Source organism: Aythya fuligula, chromosome 9 (assembly GCF_009819795.1).
Source record: "Aythya fuligula isolate bAytFul2 chromosome 9, bAytFul2.pri, whole genome shotgun sequence".
Taxonomy (NCBI): domain Eukaryota; kingdom Metazoa; phylum Chordata; class Aves; order Anseriformes; family Anatidae; genus Aythya; species Aythya fuligula.
The window spans coordinates 3,369,376-3,387,968 of record NC_045567.1 but is presented as its reverse complement, the minus strand read 5'-3'; the positions used below and the strand labels follow the sequence as shown (position 1 = coordinate 3,387,968).

The window sequence follows — 18,593 nt, the reverse complement described above, 5'->3', positions numbered from 1 at the left end:
GACTGGACAAACTTATAAATTCATATGAGAAGACTAGTTCAACATATGGTCTGGGATGCTCTTTAAAAATGGTCTTCTTGTTGGTGCTATAAACAAATACAAAGCAAAATAAGCCATATGTGGACATATGCATAGAAAAGGCTTAACTTGTACAAAAAGAGCTGCTTGGTGAATAAATTTATTGCTTAATGTACTTTGGTCAACGAGTGGTGGAAATATGGGATAAATATTAGTGCAGAATGACAGCATAGTTGGAACTACATATAGGTACTAAATTTCTGTCCTGATGGTGGGTGAAAAAGTTTCTTGACAAGGTTTTCTGCCTGCTTAATGTGATCTCTTATTTTTATGGGACCATTGATTATAGTTAAGTATGTTACATGTGTATGTGAACGTTTTCTAGCTAGGGGAGGTAATTGAGAATAAAATCTGGATCAAAAATTATCCTTGCCTGCTCTTCTAATGCCAGTGGTAATTCTTAACAATGAAGAGATGGAGCATGTTGAGTTCTATACAGATTGTTTTTTATCTGTATGTTCAGATTTCTCCAGTTTCTGGTGTATGACAGTAGTGGTAAACTTCACAAAATATGTTAATCAAGAAGTAGAAATGCATGGTGTGTGTGTGTGTGTGTGTATACACATATATAAGGTCAAAATTGTTATAATAGAGTATAAGAACAGAAGACGACAGTATTATCCTATCTAGAAGTGAAATAATAAGATGAAATCAGGTGCATCTAGTTCCTGTCTGAGCTGTGCAGGATCCCAGATTGGAGAATGAGTGCATTCTACTATGGAATTTTTTGTTGTAAACCTAACTCAACCTGACATGAAAAATACCAACACATTGCGCAGCATCTTCACTGACAATGTTACTTTCTAAAGGTCTCTCATTTCTGTTTTGTGTACATTTTTCTGAATTGCTTGAAACGCACTTTGCTTTATTTAAATGCAGCAGAAATTTTCAGAAAAGTTTTACTGAATGCATTTCAAACAAAGCCACCTATTTTAAAGCAACACAGAAAAGACCTACAACATTCAGATATATCATTTATAGCAAGTTAGCAAGTAAAAAAAAAAACAACAAACGAACAACACCTTCCATCACATGAGACCACAACGTGCTCCACTGGCTACATAGACACACTTAAACCATACCCACTTCCTTAACTGCATGTTGCAGGAAGAAAATTTTTCTGAGGTGATATACTTAGAGCTTTTCCTACAAGTATAGTTGCGCATTCTGTAGCAAGTCTATGACATTTCACACTTTTTTTTCTTAGCGGAACTGACTCCTACAGATATCCACATTCACATACCCTTGCATGGATCACCCTATCATAAAAGCAAGCCTCCAGCTCTTCTACCCTGTGAACAGTGTAGATTCAAGAAAGGTCTAAAAGTAAAAGTAGGAAAGCATTGTGGGTTGTGAATCACTAATGACTTTTAGCCTGCTGTATTTCTTAAAAGCTTTATTGCTTTGGTTGTGGATGGATAAAATAATTTTTTCTCTTGGTAAGTTTGCAATAGGTAGAAACCAGATTGATTTTGAAGAATACAGGGTTAGGAAAAAATGGTTTATAAATCTTCATACTTGATGTGTGCCATGCATGCATGCGTGTATGTTGTATATATACACAAATGAAGAATAAAAACTATAGTTAAGGTAACTTTTCACAGGCAAACTGTGCATAGTGAGATTTACCAAAGGATTTTTGCTATGCAGGCAGAAAAGTATATAATAAAAAATGCCACCTCTTTCTGGGTGATCAGAAAGAATTAATTACAGCTGTAACAGAGTAACAGTTAAAGCAAAACTAGTTTTTGTTAATATTTACTGGATGGTCTGTTTTTGCAACTCTGTGATTTAAAAAAAAATAAAAATGTCATGTACTTGCAACTCTCTGGAGGACCCCTCTGAAAGTGAGAATTTCTCCAGGCTTTTATCTGTAGGTATGGCTAAGGCATCCTGAATTTGGTTAGAGCAAGAGATCAACCCCAAAATTCTATTGTCCCCAAGTAATTAACTCAATTAAGAATATACTAAGATAAAATCACTATGGATATCTCCATGTGCTGTGCTCTCACTCTGGAGACAACTGAGAAGTTGCTGTGCTAATGCTGAATGTTAGAGAGAGAGGCAGCCTCCTATACAGAGAGAAAGGCAATGTATTTGCCCAAGGGCCTTTGAACTACAAGGCAGTCAACATCTGTCAAATATCCCAAACTGTCATCTCTGACCTCTTGGGTACAAAACTCATCATCCTGAGCAGCTCGGTAGCAGGGTAGTGGTGCTATCCAGAGGCTATTTTAATACAAGGCAGGAAGCATCCAATATAAAGCCCAAAATATAAGAGATTTTTTGGGGGGGTAGCAACCTTATGGGAGCACTTTGGGTTCGTTTGATTCATTATGCACTTATGTGACAGACCAGTGATGCTTTTTGATAACGACTATATGTCTGCTTGGTATTTTGCCTGGAGTCCTGTGTGCCTGTACCTATTCTTCCAAGTAATTGCACACAATAGGAGTAGTTCAGTGGATCAAAGCAAGTGGTGCTGACACTTGTTTATCTGTTACATGTTTCAGGGTTTTTACTTCAGCCTCTGCTTGGTCCAGATGGCCCTGCCACAAGTGGTTCAAATCCATGTGAAGAATCACCAGAAGCTACCCCTTGCTAGCTGGGGGACGAGCACACCTGGTCCCCACTTGGAGCACAGCTTCTCATTGACATTCCTCCCAAGGGAATCTGCTTTGCATGCTGCACACAGAGCTGATGCATAGAAATGGGAATGAGTTGGTTCAGAACTGCAAGGCATTGCCAAAGAAAGTGCTAATATAGGTGTAGCCTCTGGGTACTAATTCTGCTCTACCAATCCTATGACTTTAAACTTTCAATAGGCACTTTGAGAACTCTGCATCAAACATAGACGAAAAGCTGTTATTAAAGGGCTCACAAACTGTGCAGAAAATAACTTTATTTCCAAACAGTCAAGATTCCAAATAGGCAGATTTCTAAATGTATCTTATTAAAAGCAGGTTGCATTCCAAGGAAGATGAAGGTTAGTGGGGGAGAGTCAGCACAAAATAGAGAGACTATAGTAATTATCCACCTAATTGCTACCATACACAGGGAAGTGCATGCTTTCTCACTTCCAGCAGAGCTTTGTCAAAAGCCAAAACACAGCACTGCCTAGCATAAAATGAGCTACAAAATGGTTTCGAACACTAGTATCTGCACTCTTTCTAGCACTCTGTTATCTCAGAGTGCTGCGATCCTCTGAGTGATTGGCAGCTTAGACACCATTAAAATAACAAATATGATTAAGAAGTATAGTTAAAAAATAGGCAATACCTTGAGAGACAGCTTTGCTCTTAACCTCCTAACATCCACAGTAATCCTCTGTGCTTGCACGACGCTCTCGCACAACAGGGCTTACCCTTTGCCTTAATCAAAGTTTAGATTCCTCAACAAAAGGAGTATAGCTGCAAGGAGAGGGTGTTAAGCTGTGCTATAAACTCCACCAAATGAAATTTTATTCTATTCTCTATCTGAATTCTACCGAGAGGTTGAACTCAAGTAGTTGAGGGGTGCTTTTAATTTATTCTCCCCTTCCAGTAAAAAATTTTTATTACTTATTCTTCCAGACTGTAAACACAAAGCTGAACCTCAAGCTTTTGGAAGCCTGGTCTTGTTTCCAGGTACGCAAAATGTTGGGTACATAAGCAAGCACAGGAGAGAACTACAGCTCAAATTCTATTTTCTGTTTTATACTAATTCTGATTTTTAGTTTTGGATTGAGATCTCAGCCAGTGCTAAATGAAAAATCACACTTCATCCATCTCTCCTTTCTTGACTGTGGAAGACCTAGTGTGAAAGGAAAAATTTACTTGTCTGTGTGGTATTGGATTTGAAACTTAGAACCATAATACTGTAATATTTAACAAAAGTTTGTTCCACATACCAGCACCGTGATGTATAATTTGGTAGTTTTATGTAGTTAGAAACCTGCAGTGATAATCTATCCTATTTCTCCAAAAAAATCCTCTTCATCTTCTTCCTTCATCACAATTATGTTTACTGGGAAATTGAACAGCGAAGCAATAAGCTGATTTTCTGTTTATCACCTACCTATTCAGTAAGTAACCAGAAACTGTGTGCTTCCCAGCATAAGCTTCTGGAGGTTTTTCATTGCTTTGATGCTCCTTTCCAGAAGAGTCATGTGAAGTTAAGGACTCAGAGTCTTTATCTGGCTCATCTCGTTGATCAGTTTCTATCTGAATTAAAGGCACTTCCCTGTGCTGACCTGCAGGGAGGCATCCAGGGCTCTTCATCTTCTCTTTTTGCTCATCCAAATTTATTTCATCTCTTTTGGGTTTTGTCTGAATCTGAGTTGTGCTTTGGGGATATTTGCTTTCCAGCATATGATCTTGGCTCATAGAATCAAAGGAATCCTGCTGGACAACTATTAAACTTTTACCACTTTCAACAATATTTGCAGCCAGTCTGTTTGCATATTGTTCCACATGTGGTGGGGAATCACTGTGAAAGCGATCTGCCTCTGCAACCTCTGCCTCATCTGCTATGATTTTGTTCTTGCGCATTAGAGATTCAATAGAACTCGCCCACGTCTCGTGAATCAACATATCAGTGATCTGGTCAGTCTTGCATCTTTGGTACAGGCAGGAATCAGACTTGCAAAGACCTGAAGAAGCCACAGTACTGACTGGCTGTACGCTTAGGGAATCCCGGTGATGCTGGGCAAATCCATCTAATGAATTTGCCTTGACTGGGATGTTAACTGTTAGTCTAGAGCTGCATGATCTGGTGTCAGGCATCGAGGATTGTCTGAAGCAAAAAGGTGATCGTAGAGAGGGTGGTAGCAAACTGCCACACCAGTCCTTTGAATTTCGAGGGGACGATAAGTTATCTTTGTTTTCCTTCTCTATTTCTCTTAGCATATACCTATAAAATTCTTCTGTTATGCTTTCTGTACTGGACTGTTTGGATGGGCAACTTGGTCTTACGTTAAGGTGACCATTTTTCTTGGCTACTTGTTGCAAAGCAGAAGTTAAGATGTTGTTTGCATTTTTTCCTGCATAGTAATCCAGTAATAAATCAAAGCCTCTTCCTTCATTTTCCATCTGGTTCACCATAAATCTTGAAAATTCATCTGTAATGCTTTCACAGCTAGATTGCTTTGAGACAGAACTTGTCTGGCTCACCGATTGACCAAAGGTGTTCATTAGGCCTAAGGTATTGACAGAGGCTTTGGAATCTGCATCCTCCTCTGGGATGCTCTCACAGCTTGAGGCCTTGGCTCGGCTCCATCTGTCACAGTGCAGCCTGTTCCTGGGATGGTTTGGACCTTGCCAGATGCTATCAACCATGGAGAGTTCAGTGAGGTTCATGATCTTTGCAGCCACTTCATTTGCAAAGATATTGACAGAATCTGGTGCATCCTCAAGGTTTATAGATTCATCTACTACCCGATTCATCAACTTTTCCTTTAGCTCAGGATGCTCATCTGTCTTTCTTTTGATCTCGCTGAGTCTAGGTGCCCTGTGCTTCCGAACAACTGAGCTGTTAGCATGGGTTTCCTTTTTCCTCTTCATGGTTCTGCATGACAAACTCTGGGTCACCAGATACTCATTGCCTCTCTTCCATGCACAGAACCAGGGTTGCTTTCCATTTGAGTTTTCAAGACAAATGGCAGCTATTTCTGTTGCCATAGAGACCACTGTTTCTGCCAATTCTTCTGCAAAATCTGTTATGCAATATTTATCTCTTGAATGTTTCACCTGGAGCACAGGCTGAGAAGGAAGCAAGACATGGCTTCCTAACAAAGATAAGCTAACTTGGACTTCATCTTTTAGCACAGCATCACACTTATGCTTCAGCTGGTTATCTGCATTCACAGCGGCATTGGAAGACTGTTGTTCTTGAACGCCATGCCTGCATTCATTGTTTGCAAAGATGTTTTCTCTGTCTGAAAATGATCTGTGAATCTTCTTCTGATTGCTACCCTGATTTGGGGATTTGTAACAGTCTCGTGTGGTTCTTTTCAGGTATCTTTTCTTGGGAGACGTTTTTGCAACAAGCGCATTATGCCCAGTGGCTCTACTTAGTTCTGAATTCAGTGTGGCACTTTCCTTGCTATTTATATCTCTCATGTTAGTTTTCCTAGTGCCTGTACCATTTCCAAGTTCTTTGCTAGCACTGTAACATGTACCAAATGACTTAACAGCAGAATGATCAAGGGGTCTGTGTGATGTTTCATGTGTGGTTGCCTGTGTAGGCCATCCTTCCACTCTTGTTACTTTTTTGGCTTTTGGGCTGTCAGAAAACAGAGGAGAACACTCTTCAACTTGTCTTATGTCATTCATCTTCTTGCAAGTGAAATATATCACATTAAAAAGCAACTCATTTGCAGTCTCCATGAAAATGTCTTGTGTACTTGAGCTGTTTTCTGAAGGGGGCTGTAGCTGTCTCTTCTTCCTAACCTCTTCGATAGAATGACGTAGAATAATATTAGATAAGTTTTGTGCAAGTTCATCCCTGATTACTCCATCAGAGTGTGGAATCTGTGGCCTTGCTGCTGTTTCAATAATTCTTCCATTCATGGATTCCATAAAATGCCCTACATTTTTGTATGTATTGGGTTTTGTCAAAATTGTTGATGCCTCTTTGAGAAGTGCCTCTGCAATGCTATCATTCAGCTTCTCCATGCTGCTTCCTATAGCTATGCTGCAATGAAGAGTGATGGCTGCAGAAGTCTGAGCTGCAGGCAGCAGACCACCCGAAGTTGCAGGGTACTTCTCTTCCTTTGCTTCCCCCAGTCCACAGACTGCTACAGCACTTGCTACCTGAGTCATGCCACACAGCGCAGATGGAAATGAATATTCTGTACCAGCACAATCCTCAAGTAGCTGTGAAGATGCCGTCTGTGTCTCTTCATTATCTACTGCTCCATTTTTGGAGTCTGTGGTTTCTTGGTCCTGTCTGAACTTTTCTGCAGCCTGCGGACTTGAGATGGTTCCAATGACAGTCGCTGCACATGCCAAGGCCATCTCCAGTGCACTCTGGCTTTGCCCATTTGAATGTTCTTCCTCGAAGTAATCTGAAACTTCAGCAGAACTTTCTGATTCAGTCCAGTGGCACACGTTTGGGAAGGCAGACCCTGGCCAGTCAGACACATTCTCACAGCTGTCTGGACTTTGCACTATGACGATCTTTGGAAGTTCATTCCATGATCGGGCAGCAGACACATCTTCTGACTTGCAGGAGCTCCCTACAGAGATGCTGACCGCAGCCTCCTCATTAAAAGTGGGTTGAGACTGTGACAGTCTGATGAATGCATCTTGCAGAACAGATTCTGCTAAATTTGTGGCATACTGACCTGTAGATGCTTGCTCATGTTGCCAGGGGGGATCACTTTTCCTACCACCTGCACATTCCTCTATGTCTACCTTACTGATGTGTTTTGCTATGGGGTCATGAAGAGGCCCCAGCTCCTCTTTAGCCATTTTGGTTAAAGATACATCTTCTAATACATTAACTGAGCAGGAGTGTTCAACCACACTAGTCAAATTACTAGTACTGACAGATGATGTAGCTGTTTCCACTAATTCCTTCTGCCATGGGATTTCTTGGTCTGGCTTATCTTCAGGTTGTGAGATGCCATCTTCAGCCACAGCATTCACAGCTTCAGAGACTCTAGTAGCTGTATTTTCTTTATTAATGGAATTTCCTTCCAGAATTAATGGCAACCTGGCTTTCCTGTAGTGGAGATTCTCAAATCCTTTTCCTTTATTTTTTTTGATATCTGAAGATGATTCTGAAACACTTATTTTTTCATGGCCTACTAAAAGAAAAGTAAGGTATTAATCTTTGCAGAATACTATGGAACTTTAAAAAGAAAATGGTTGTATAACTGTCTAATGCATTACTGCTCTGTAAAACTGCTGTACAACCACGTATCCTTGTCTTTGAAGAAAAATTTAAAGTATGAATGGCCATCCGTTTTCTAAATTACAAACAAATATATGCATACATTAACACTGAGTACAATTTCTGTAAGTACTGCTATGGCTGTTCTGCAATACAGAATTATGCAATAGCAGAATTATGCTCAGTCTCATTGCTTTTACCAGTTTTATACTCATCAGCCTCGTTTTCCTCCTCGAGGTGCTCAGATGCTGTGAGGAAATCTTCTTCTATTGAGGACACTGAGCAGTTTGTGTCATCCTCAGGCTTTGAGACATGAGCTTCTATCTGCAGCTGTCTCTCCTGAACAAGCTCAAGCCCAATCAGAAACTTGTTTATTTCAAAGATGATGCAGCTTGCACTGTTCTTCCTGTTCCCCCTTGCACACTGAACCAAGCAGACATCTGCTAGCCAAGGACACTAGAGGGGAAAAGAATCTCAAAGAGTTATTTAATTAAAAACAAACAAACAAACAAGCTTGTTTTAAGCATCCCTCCATCAAAATCTCAGGAATGTTCTGTTGTGAAGATACAGTTTGTCATTTAGAAATTTGTAACACAGTGTGCAGTCAGATATATGCCAAAATAAGACCACTTGGATCAATATCTGTTAAAGAAGCATTTTAATAGAGAACCCAGTTGCATCACAGGGGTGTCTTTGTTGAAATAACCATTTTTTTTTTTTCCAATCAATTTCTTGTTTTAATGACAGTGTTACTGGCTTTAAACTATGTCAGAGTTAGCCACCTGACACACTATTATTACAGCCCTCACGCCACCCAGTATTACCTGTCTCTGGAGGGAATTGTTTGTGGGCATGAATTCCGTTTCAGGATAATTTCTGCTGAAACGCTTGTTTTGAAGGCAGCCCTGTACATACTGGCTGGTGAGATGAAGAGCGGGTCACCTTTAGATGTTCTTGCAAACTATTTTAAGATAGTTTTATTTTCTTTGTTATTCCTCTCACTCCTTATTTGCTCAAAACCCTGTTATTTCAGACCAGCATAACCTCCAATTGCAAACGTGCAATGTGGTGAACCTTTACATAAAAGATGTCTTAGCTAGAGAGGCTGTATAGTTAAGCAGGAAGTTGGGCAGAAACTGAGAAAAAAGAACTCTTGTTATCCTCACTTTATTGATATTAAACCTGTTGGATGTTTATACTCCCTCAAAGCTAAGTTGATATCTCTGCATGGGACTGTGTTTGTGGTTCAGATATACTCTGAAGCAAAGCCAAATTTTTGTAGCTTGTGAGCTTTAACTCAAGACCCCCAGGAAGGAGACAGCCTAAGTGTAACCAACTCTGGATCAAGATTTTCAGCTATGTAAAAGACACCCTGGACTCCCTGTGCATTTGCAGAGTACCTAACATAACGCAACCCCATCCTAGGAATGGGTGTGAAAGCAAAGTAGAAACTTAGTAATAATAGTGGGATGATTATTTTGTTGGAACTGCCTGTTTTATTAGCCTACTATTCCTTTACAACTGAAAAATGTGTCTGAACAGAAAACCAGATATGTTAGCCTGTTAAAAGTAAAATACAAAAGAAAGATTTAATTTTTTTTTTTTTTTTTTTTAATAGCCCCTCAGGAATTGTTACTGAATCAGACCTAAGCATATGCTGTGTTGTGAGAACTGTTATTAATAACAGATGCAGTCTTAGAGCAAACATTCCCATGCTGTTTCTCCAGTCCTTGGTTTGCAGGGCTATGCTTGTGAAAGGGTATAAGGATGATGCAAGTCTCCTTACAAATGAAGTTCTCCGGAAAGCCTACAAAATATAAGGGCCAACATAGCATTTGCTTATCTATTCAATAAATCTCACTATCTCAATGCAAAAGCTCTACTCATCTTACAGAAATGTAGGTTAGTTTTTATTTCTGTTACCTACCGTCTGTGAAAGCTGCTAGTCCCAATGGCCGTGTTCCTTTAGCACTGGGCTGACTCTTTAATTGGGAAGCAGTGTTATCGCTGCGTGTACCACAGAGGCTTCCCCCCAGGGATGCCTGGCTTGGAGCACCTCTACCCCCACCCAAGGCTTGTGTGCTTTTCTTTCTAAATCTTTCTCAATTCAGCCACTAGTCACAAGTGGCAAGGAAGCTCTATAATCAGGTAATTTCTCTCTTTAATGAGCATCTCATTGGTATAAAATAAAATAGCTAGTGCCTGCTTCATGAAGATTTATGTACACAAATCAGTATCAGTGGAAGAAAGTTTTCTGACTTTTTTTTTTTTTTTTTTTTTTTTTTCCCTTCCTGCAGTTACCTGTTCATTTTTAAGCTAGTTAGACAGTTTTGTACTGCAGGACACATCTGCAGTTTTAATGAAGTGGTTTCCAATTCATGCTTAGGCAAATGAGATCATAATCGGACCGGAAATACCAAAGTATTTTTTGTTATTTTTCTTTGCACAGACACGAAGAGAAAGAAATAACAAGATAAAAGTGGAAAGGAATTTTTTATTTTTTAAAAAAACAAAACAAAACGCCCCCAACTCCCTGCAAACCACCTTTTTATTATAATAAGGAGTTAAGTTCCTGGAACTTGTGTGTTGAAATGCCTTTAAGCAAATGTTATCATTTGTTTCCTTTCTCAATGTGGTGCCAGTAGGAGGAATTTTTGGCCTGCAGTTTCTGATTATGGCACATTTCATTGGCAATAACAGGAGTGAAGGAGTTTGTGTGAGAACTTTGCCTTTAGCTCTTTTAAATGCTAAGTTTTAATTTATGCGTTAATTACTTTTTACATTGACAGAAGCTAAATGAAGTATCAGCTCTGATATGGTTAATGTGTCCTGGTATTTTCAGTTGTCATATTCAGGCTTAGGGTAGCCTCTAGGATTTTCAAGCCCTTTTGTCAGCTTTTTTCTGAGGTAGATGTGTGGGACCAGATGGACTGGGAACAAAAGTAGGAAGTAGACTTCAGTAGTAAGAAAGACTTCACTTGGAAGGGAGTCTGTAGGAGTTGTGCCCTGTTGTAGCTGTGTGTACAGAAAATGTTATTTCATTCCTTTTCCCCCTCTGTGCTGTCCTTCTGACTCCTGCTACTCTACTCTTGAAATCTGGGATTGTGAATCATCTCTGCCACCACTGCCTGCCTTTCCTGAAGTATCAACTGTTAATGTGGCTTACAGCATTATCATCTGTAACCCAGATATCTGCAGGATCTATGCAGAGGAGAGGCATCTCTCCTCTGTCTTTGTCCTCCCCTCTCTTACACTTAACTTCTCAAAAAAAAGTTTCTCTCTCTATATATTTTTATGTTTGCAAGCTGCTACTCAGTTCTTAAACTGGTATACAGTCCCTGTTTTCACCTTCCTTTTTCCAGTTTCCAAATTCCTTCACAGCTGTGATGTGGTTCTAAAGAAGAGTTTATGATTCCTACCTGGGGAACTTCATAATCAGCTTGAAGGTTTCCTGACGTTAATCCACTCAGCAGGACTATTTCGTTTTCCTTCGGTGGTTGTACATTCATAGAACTGATGAGTTTGGGGAGATTTGGAGAGACGCTGATCAGTTTCTGTAGTTTGAAAGACAGATCTTGCTCTCAGGTAATGAAGTCTGAGTTGTGCAGTTATATTCATAAATAACAAAATGAAATACAACGTAGGCATTCCTTTAGAAAGCTCAAACTTACTATTTCGAGTTCATCAAAAGTGGAACTGGCAGCATTAAAATGCATGTTCTTCCTTTTGAGCCCCCAGGCCATGACTATGGTGATAGTGTAAGCTCCTGCACAGCACTGCAGTAGGACAATCTGTCATCCCTTACACTGGTATGTGCTAAAGAGCTTGACTGCCTTTGCACATCTAAATGCTTGGCTTTCCTATTACAAGAGAGTTCCTAAGAGACTGAGAACACTGTGTTTGTTGATGAATCTTTTCTGGTTTAGATGATAAGTATGGTAATGAGAATAGGGCAAATCTTTCAGGCATATGATAGGCAAGAACCCAAAGGGAAAGTTAGCTTTAAATTGCTGATCAAATTAATGCATTTCTAAATCTGGAATAACAAAAGTATTTAATACACAGATGGAATATACGCTTCTTTGCTGCTCCACTGGACACTTTCATGACCTTTCATTTGTAATGATGCAGTCGCTTTCTGGCTGTCATGTATTTGCTAGAGCCAAAGATGGCAATAACAATAACATCAATCATGCTTAGTAACACAGGAAATTTGTACTGCAATACTGCTATAGTCCCAGTGGTGTGCCAGTAAGTATCTGGGCTCATTAGTGCACAAAGGCCAGACAAGGAGGACAATACCTGCTCTAAGAGTGCTTGCAGTCCTTTCTTGCCGAGGATCTCAGTGTGCGTTATGAACAGGAAATCAAGGACAACCCGTTCCAGAGGAAGTAAATACCACTTCCATTTTATACACGAACAGAACTCATCAAATGGCAAAGCCATTAAGGGAATGCAGATCTCATGTACCCAGCCCCATGCTTTAGTTACTATGCAATTCAATGACACTTTACTTTTTCCTTTTCATCTTTAGAATGATAATCTTGCAGTACTGTTATTTTTCCTCAGAGTGAATTAAATTAGATATAATAAAACTTTCTGGCTTAGCAAATCTAATTCGGTTTTGGGGAACAATTTACTTTTCAGTAGACTGATCTTCAGATGGGGCTAAGTATTTATATTTGACATAACTAAATTCAGCACTTCAGTTTGACATTTCAGTATAGCTCAAAAAAGTTCTCATCTTTTCTTTTTTTTAAATTATAACCTTTCTGTTATCACACACATTTCTCTACATATCTCTATCTTTTACTGCTTAAATTGCCACATTCTATCAGATTTTTTTAGGTACAAAATTATGACTTTTGAATTTGCTTTTTGTTCAGAATAAAAAATAATGGAAAGATGATTATGCTTTTTAAAAAAATAATAAAAAGCCCTCCAACAGTGTAACCCGTTTCAAGGTCCAGAGGATAATGCAAAACCCCAACAGTATCTATTAGTAAATAATTATATATTTCATATGAATGACAGCTATGCTAACATATTTTCTTATGTGATATGCTTTCACTGCGTTAGTGGGTATTAAAACCCCACCTCACTCAAAGCCAATTTACATTAAATGCAGTACTATAGGAAGAATACACAATGCCTGTGCTAGCATCGAGTGTTTTATTATCTACACTGAAAATTAAAATATCAGCCCTAGTCACACCTAATGAATGTGTTGACTCTGCACCAGAAAGTGTATTTGTAAAACGAGCCCAAAAGGTGTGGTTGTGCTGGTACGAGTCACGGGAGGTGGCAGGGGTGGGCACCCTGGGGGGCAGTGCTTGGGGGCTGCTGACTCTGCTGGGAACAAAGGTACTGGTGGCCACGTGAAGCGTGCCAGTGGTGTGTGCACTGCTGCTGTAGGGCTGAGAGGTAAAAATCATGCTGCTGCTGCTTTCAGAGATGATTTGTGCTTGTGAAGGAATAAACTCATCTCCAGCTATTGTAAACAGTGGCTGCATTAAACCAGTTTAAGGATTAGCTAGCAAATTGATTGTTTATTAGAAAACAACCGATACTTTTGTGGGATCAGTGAAGTTAAACCTCTCAATCTGTTCTGCACAGTTAACCTGCTGATTTAACAGAAAAATAATTTTTCTGCAAGAAACTGTATTTATTTTTGTCACCTGAATTTTCACAGATCCAGGACGTAGAAAACGGCACAGAGAAACAGCTAATTTACAACTTGCAGGAGGCAACTAGTTCCCTACATCGGTTGTCCTCCCATGAGCTAAAATGGTTCCAGCAAACTAACCTAAACGCTTTACTGAGGAACCCCCTGAATAGCCAGGAGACCGTGCCTTTGTGCACTTACCACATACTGCTGCGAGCAGTTACGTGTCAGGCATAGGCACCAAGCCAGGATGATGGAAATGAACTGGTAAAGGAAGATGTAAGCTCAAAATTGATTATTGGGCCATACCTTTAAAATGTGAGTTCCTCAGATTTGAGAATGTTTTGGAATGAGCATACATATTTTAAATAGAATATCATGACATAGTTTGTCTTAGTTTTTTGTAAAGTAACCAAGCTTTTTTTCTTTTTCTTTTTTTTTTTTTTTCTGTATGTATTTAAATCCCCCCTTTTTTCCTACCCCTCTAAACTTTCAGTTAAGCAGGTCAAACACACCTCTAGTTCTGTTTTATCTAATCTTTTCCTCAAGACCACACATTCAAACCACCTGGAGTTTGACTGAGTGAGATGGGCCAAATGACTAAAGTTTCAAAGGCTTTTTGACAATAGCAAAGAGTGACTTCAGAAATGATTTTGATGTATTATTGTGTCAAATTAAATACCTGGATGTATGACACATCCAAGTCTCTGACAAAACCATGGCTGAGCAAGAAGTCCACTGACAGGATAAATGCTGTTAATTCACAGGTTGCAGTAATAAAGTAGGCATTTCGGGGATGGGAATAAGAAAAGCTACAAAATAGGGACAGGCATTGAAATGCATTCATTTCATGGTGCATTCCGTTCTGTAAGAGCTAAATTCTGTCTTTGAATTGTCCATAGAATTTTGTTCTGGGTTTGTTTTGGAAAGTCCTGGTGTATCTACATTCATTGTACATGTTATTAGGACAGAAATTGTTACCTGTTGCACTTGCTCATCGCTGCAATCATCTCTATTTGCATCTAAATTCACAAAGCAAACCTGAAATAAGAAAGAAAACAGTAGCTTACAAAGTCACACTAGAATGGTAGCAACTCTTTTTAAGCCAATTTATGTTCCTTTTCTACTCTTACAGCTGAATATGTGCAGTGTTTTCCCAGTGCAAGAAAAGTTAGCAAAGAGAACAGCAAAACTCTTAAAATAATAAAATAAAAAGTACAAAAAAGGGACAGAAGAAGATTCATGGCTTCACCTGCTCTGACAATTATTTCATCTCATGAATGGGCAAATCTTGCTGATAAATTGTAATACAGAGGTTAGAGGAAAAGATACAGGAAATATTGAAAATGCATTTGATCACGTGTCAGAAATTATTCATGTCTTGCTTTTCCAATGAATTCCTCTTTTCAGCCACTTGCTACTAAATCTAAGTGCAAGTATGGGTATCTGTACAAATTGTGAGTTTCCTCTAGAGTTTTCTCCATGTCAAAGAAATACTGTAGTGTTTTTTCCTAACAAGAAGTTCATAAGCCAATCTGCAAGCAGAAGTTTTCAGTGCTAACCAGGTACTGCAGTAGGTAGCAGAGAACAGCTTAATATTTGCTAGGTTTATGTGTGATTCATTGTTAGATACTATTTTTAACTATGAGGTCTTTTACCCCTTCTCTAGTCACCATCAGTTTCAGCAACCTTTTAGTGACAGTGAGACTGGCTTAAACAGCAACTTCAGGTCTGTTTCAGTTTAAACCAAAGTCTGGCACAGATTCAGGGTTGAGCTAATGCCAAAAATGTATTCCAAACAAATTGCAGATCCAGACTACATTCTCTTAGTTGAGATTTTTTTTTTCAGTAAGCTGTAAATATTTCTTTCCCTAACTCATGTAAAATTCCCCTAGAAAAGTAAAATGCTCTGAATTATGTCCTTTACCAATATTCTTGTGTTAGGCATCCAAGCTTATCTTGTGTGCCTGCTTTTAACCCAAGACAACATTGATTTCAGCTTATATATGCACATACCATATGTACAGATTATGACCATCTGCAGCAACAGCCAGCACAGCAGATGGAAAGATCCAGCCAGACCTCCCATTATGAACCAAAAAAACCCCAACCTCAGTAAGAAAGCTTTAGCCCTTTAGAATGATTTAATGGCTTAATGCATCTTTATATGAACTTAAAAACATATTTTCCAACACTTCTTCAATTTAAAGAAAATATATTTCTCTGCCTGACAATGTCAACAATCAGGATGTGCAACAGTCATCTGTGTTTCATGGCTGGCAGAGTTTTAAGATAGTTATTAAAATGTTGAAATTATGGAATATTAAAAATACCCTATAGCAATACAGCTTGGTAGTTGTATAATGTCCTGAACACATGACAGTTTATCACATAGACAAAAATCTCTCTTACTTTTCACTGGGATTTTACATGCAGTCATTTTGCATACTGGCAATAGGTGCTTATTACAAAGCATTAGGAAACTACGCTGTTGCACACATACTTTGGTGTTCACAAAAGTGATACCTGAGTCCACAGGTGCATGGCAGTGTGTGTGCTCAAAGACACGTTCATTTGGCAGCTGGAGGAGGAATACTGGAAGGCATATGGCTGGTTTCTGGTCCTCTCAAGCAGGCTTACTACTATACCGAAGTCAGGGCTCTTGCTTAGGACCTTTGTTTTCAAGCCCTCAGAAATGTAAGGTCTAATTTTGCACTGGATTAAGTGTAAAGGCTTTATGAAAAAGCTATGTTGGAGAAGTTTTGTCTGTGCATAGGCATTTGCTACCTAGCCATTGGTAGGATGGTGTGCTATATATACACTGGCACTTCCAACAGGGACACTGACTGCCATCCTAAAAACATGCCTGTTCCAAGCAGCCAGATAAATCATCATCTCTGTTTCATGTGCTGTGGATCGCATGTAACTCACTAATGCCCTGGGAGAAGAAATAACAGTATATGCAGGACTATCTGTTAAAGTCATATCCTGTTTCCTTCATCTACATTTTATTTTCAGACCTCAATGAACTGATTATGTAACTCGTGCAGCAGTACTGAATGCAGTTTCCAAATACACTCATCAATTCCATTGACATTGATTTATTACACTGTCTTGTCACTGTAGTCTCTTAGTGCTTTCCAGTTCTGTGCATTTTACAGTTTTAATTGTAGGCAATTTTTACACAAAAATAGTTTCAGACCAGTGAAAGGCACTGAAGAACTGTTTTACTTTTTCCTATCCTTTTTGCTGTTTGCTTTGAGATTAACTCTGCTTTGAGTAGGTAGTGGGACTAGATGACCGCCTCATCATAAATGAACTCTTCAGCTCCAACCTAACAGGCTCTGCACTGCTGCTACAGTCTAGAAAATTCATTGTGAGGATATTAGTTCTTGGAGATGCTTCATTGGGGGTGCTTGAAGAGAACACCACCAGTCTGAAGAATCTCTGTCAGTAGGTGGAGTATGACCATGTAAAGACAGTATCAAAATGCTGAAGTGGCGATGAGAAAATTCAGGTGGCACAAACCACTTCATTCAGGCCACTCTGATGCTGTATATATAACAGCTGATTGCCATCAGCTTTGGGGTAGCTCATCCAGGGTCACTAGCAAGCTGGATTTGGTGTCATACATCCCAGCATAGGCTCAACTTCTACATATGTGCATGGATTTGTGGTGGAACTGTGCAGAACTCACTGCTGTGCTGGTTGCTATATCCATGTAAATGCTGTCCAGAAACTAAGCTTACAGGGACTTCATGTCCCAGGCCTGTGCTGTTCTGCTTCTTCCATCCTCTCTCCTGTCTTCTCTCATAGGACCAAGTCTATTTAGATGTGCAAGGTTCCAATTCAGACAGCCCAGGAGAGAGTTAGAGGAAATAATCAGTTTGGGACTGCACTTCAGTGTGCCTATAAGACTGTAAGACTCATGTTTAGCTTCCTACTAACAGAAGTGAAAAAGATTATTAGCCCCAGGAGAGATTGTGGGAGAAAAAAAATCTGAGCAGGCAGTTCCTGGGTGCAAAGTAAAATATGGTTTAAATGCCAAAGCCTGAGGACATGTGGGATAAAAAATCATGTCCTAGGAAGGCTGAGTAACTGCTGAGATGGAGGCTGGTAGCAGTTCGGCATACAAAACCAGCCTGAGAGCTGAGGAGAATGCAGTCCTCAAGGGCAAAGAGTTTGAGCAGTGACTGTACCTCCATAGCAAAGAAGGCAAGTTCAAATTGTGTTCTTTGCACCTTAAGCTCTCCCCAGTGACATTCAGTAGTGATTTAATTCTCTTTACAAATTAGCAACTTAAGAGTCCAATGGGAGGAGGAAAAGGGCTGCATGGCAGGGCAGTCAGCCGCCTCTCCTCCTGTCCCTGTCTGCTTAACGTGGGTATGATGCTCTCACAATACAGCTTTTAAATTAGTATTAACCTGACTCTGCTAGTGCCCTTGCTCCTTCTGCCCTATGTGAGAAACATTCATCTCACATTAATGCTGTGATGTTTTTCTGATTTTTTTAAAACATTATCCTTTGAGAAACTGAAGACCTGGAGTTTATGACTACCTTGTTTCCCATCTTTATGATGGGCTGGTGTTGTCTGTTCTCAGGATGTGGATTGTTTTTTATATGCTAACATCCTACTGGAACGCTTTATCTTTTTTATTATTTTTTTTTATTTTTTTTTAATTTTAATTTGCAATTATGAAGGTACTGTTTGCGAAGAGGGTTGTGAAATTTTACAGCAACTATGATTGCTTTGACAGTTGTCTTTAAGGATTTAATGGAGTGTCTGACCTCACTCATTTCTGCTCTCAGCAGTAGCTCTGCAATGTGATGGCAGTTTTGCAATACTGAGCTCTCTTCTCATCTTAATTTCATTGGTACAAAAGTAGGAAAACAATACAGTTGCTCCAAACTTATAACAAATACAAACAATATGCTCTAAACTATTAGAGCCAAGTCAGAGTCTCCTGGTTTCTAG

General features: G+C 39.4%; 1 protein-coding gene across 3 annotated transcripts in view; it reads right to left on the bottom strand.

The window, feature by feature from the left end:
• Window positions 1-18,593, bottom strand: part of SPHKAP (SPHK1 interactor, AKAP domain containing) — a 70,282-nt gene that overhangs the window by 8,159 nt on the left and 43,530 nt on the right. For all 3 annotated transcript variants that reach the window (XM_032192953.1, XM_032192955.1, XM_032192954.1), the window contains 4 exons: window positions 14,600-14,659; window positions 11,373-11,507; window positions 8,154-8,409; window positions 4,135-7,867 (listed from right to left, as the gene is read on the bottom strand). In XM_032192953.1, coding sequence (XP_032048844.1) covers window positions 4,135-7,867; window positions 8,154-8,409; window positions 11,373-11,507; window positions 14,600-14,659 — 4,184 coding nt within the window. The remainder of the gene's footprint in view (window positions 1-4,134; window positions 7,868-8,153; window positions 8,410-11,372; window positions 11,508-14,599; window positions 14,660-18,593) is intronic.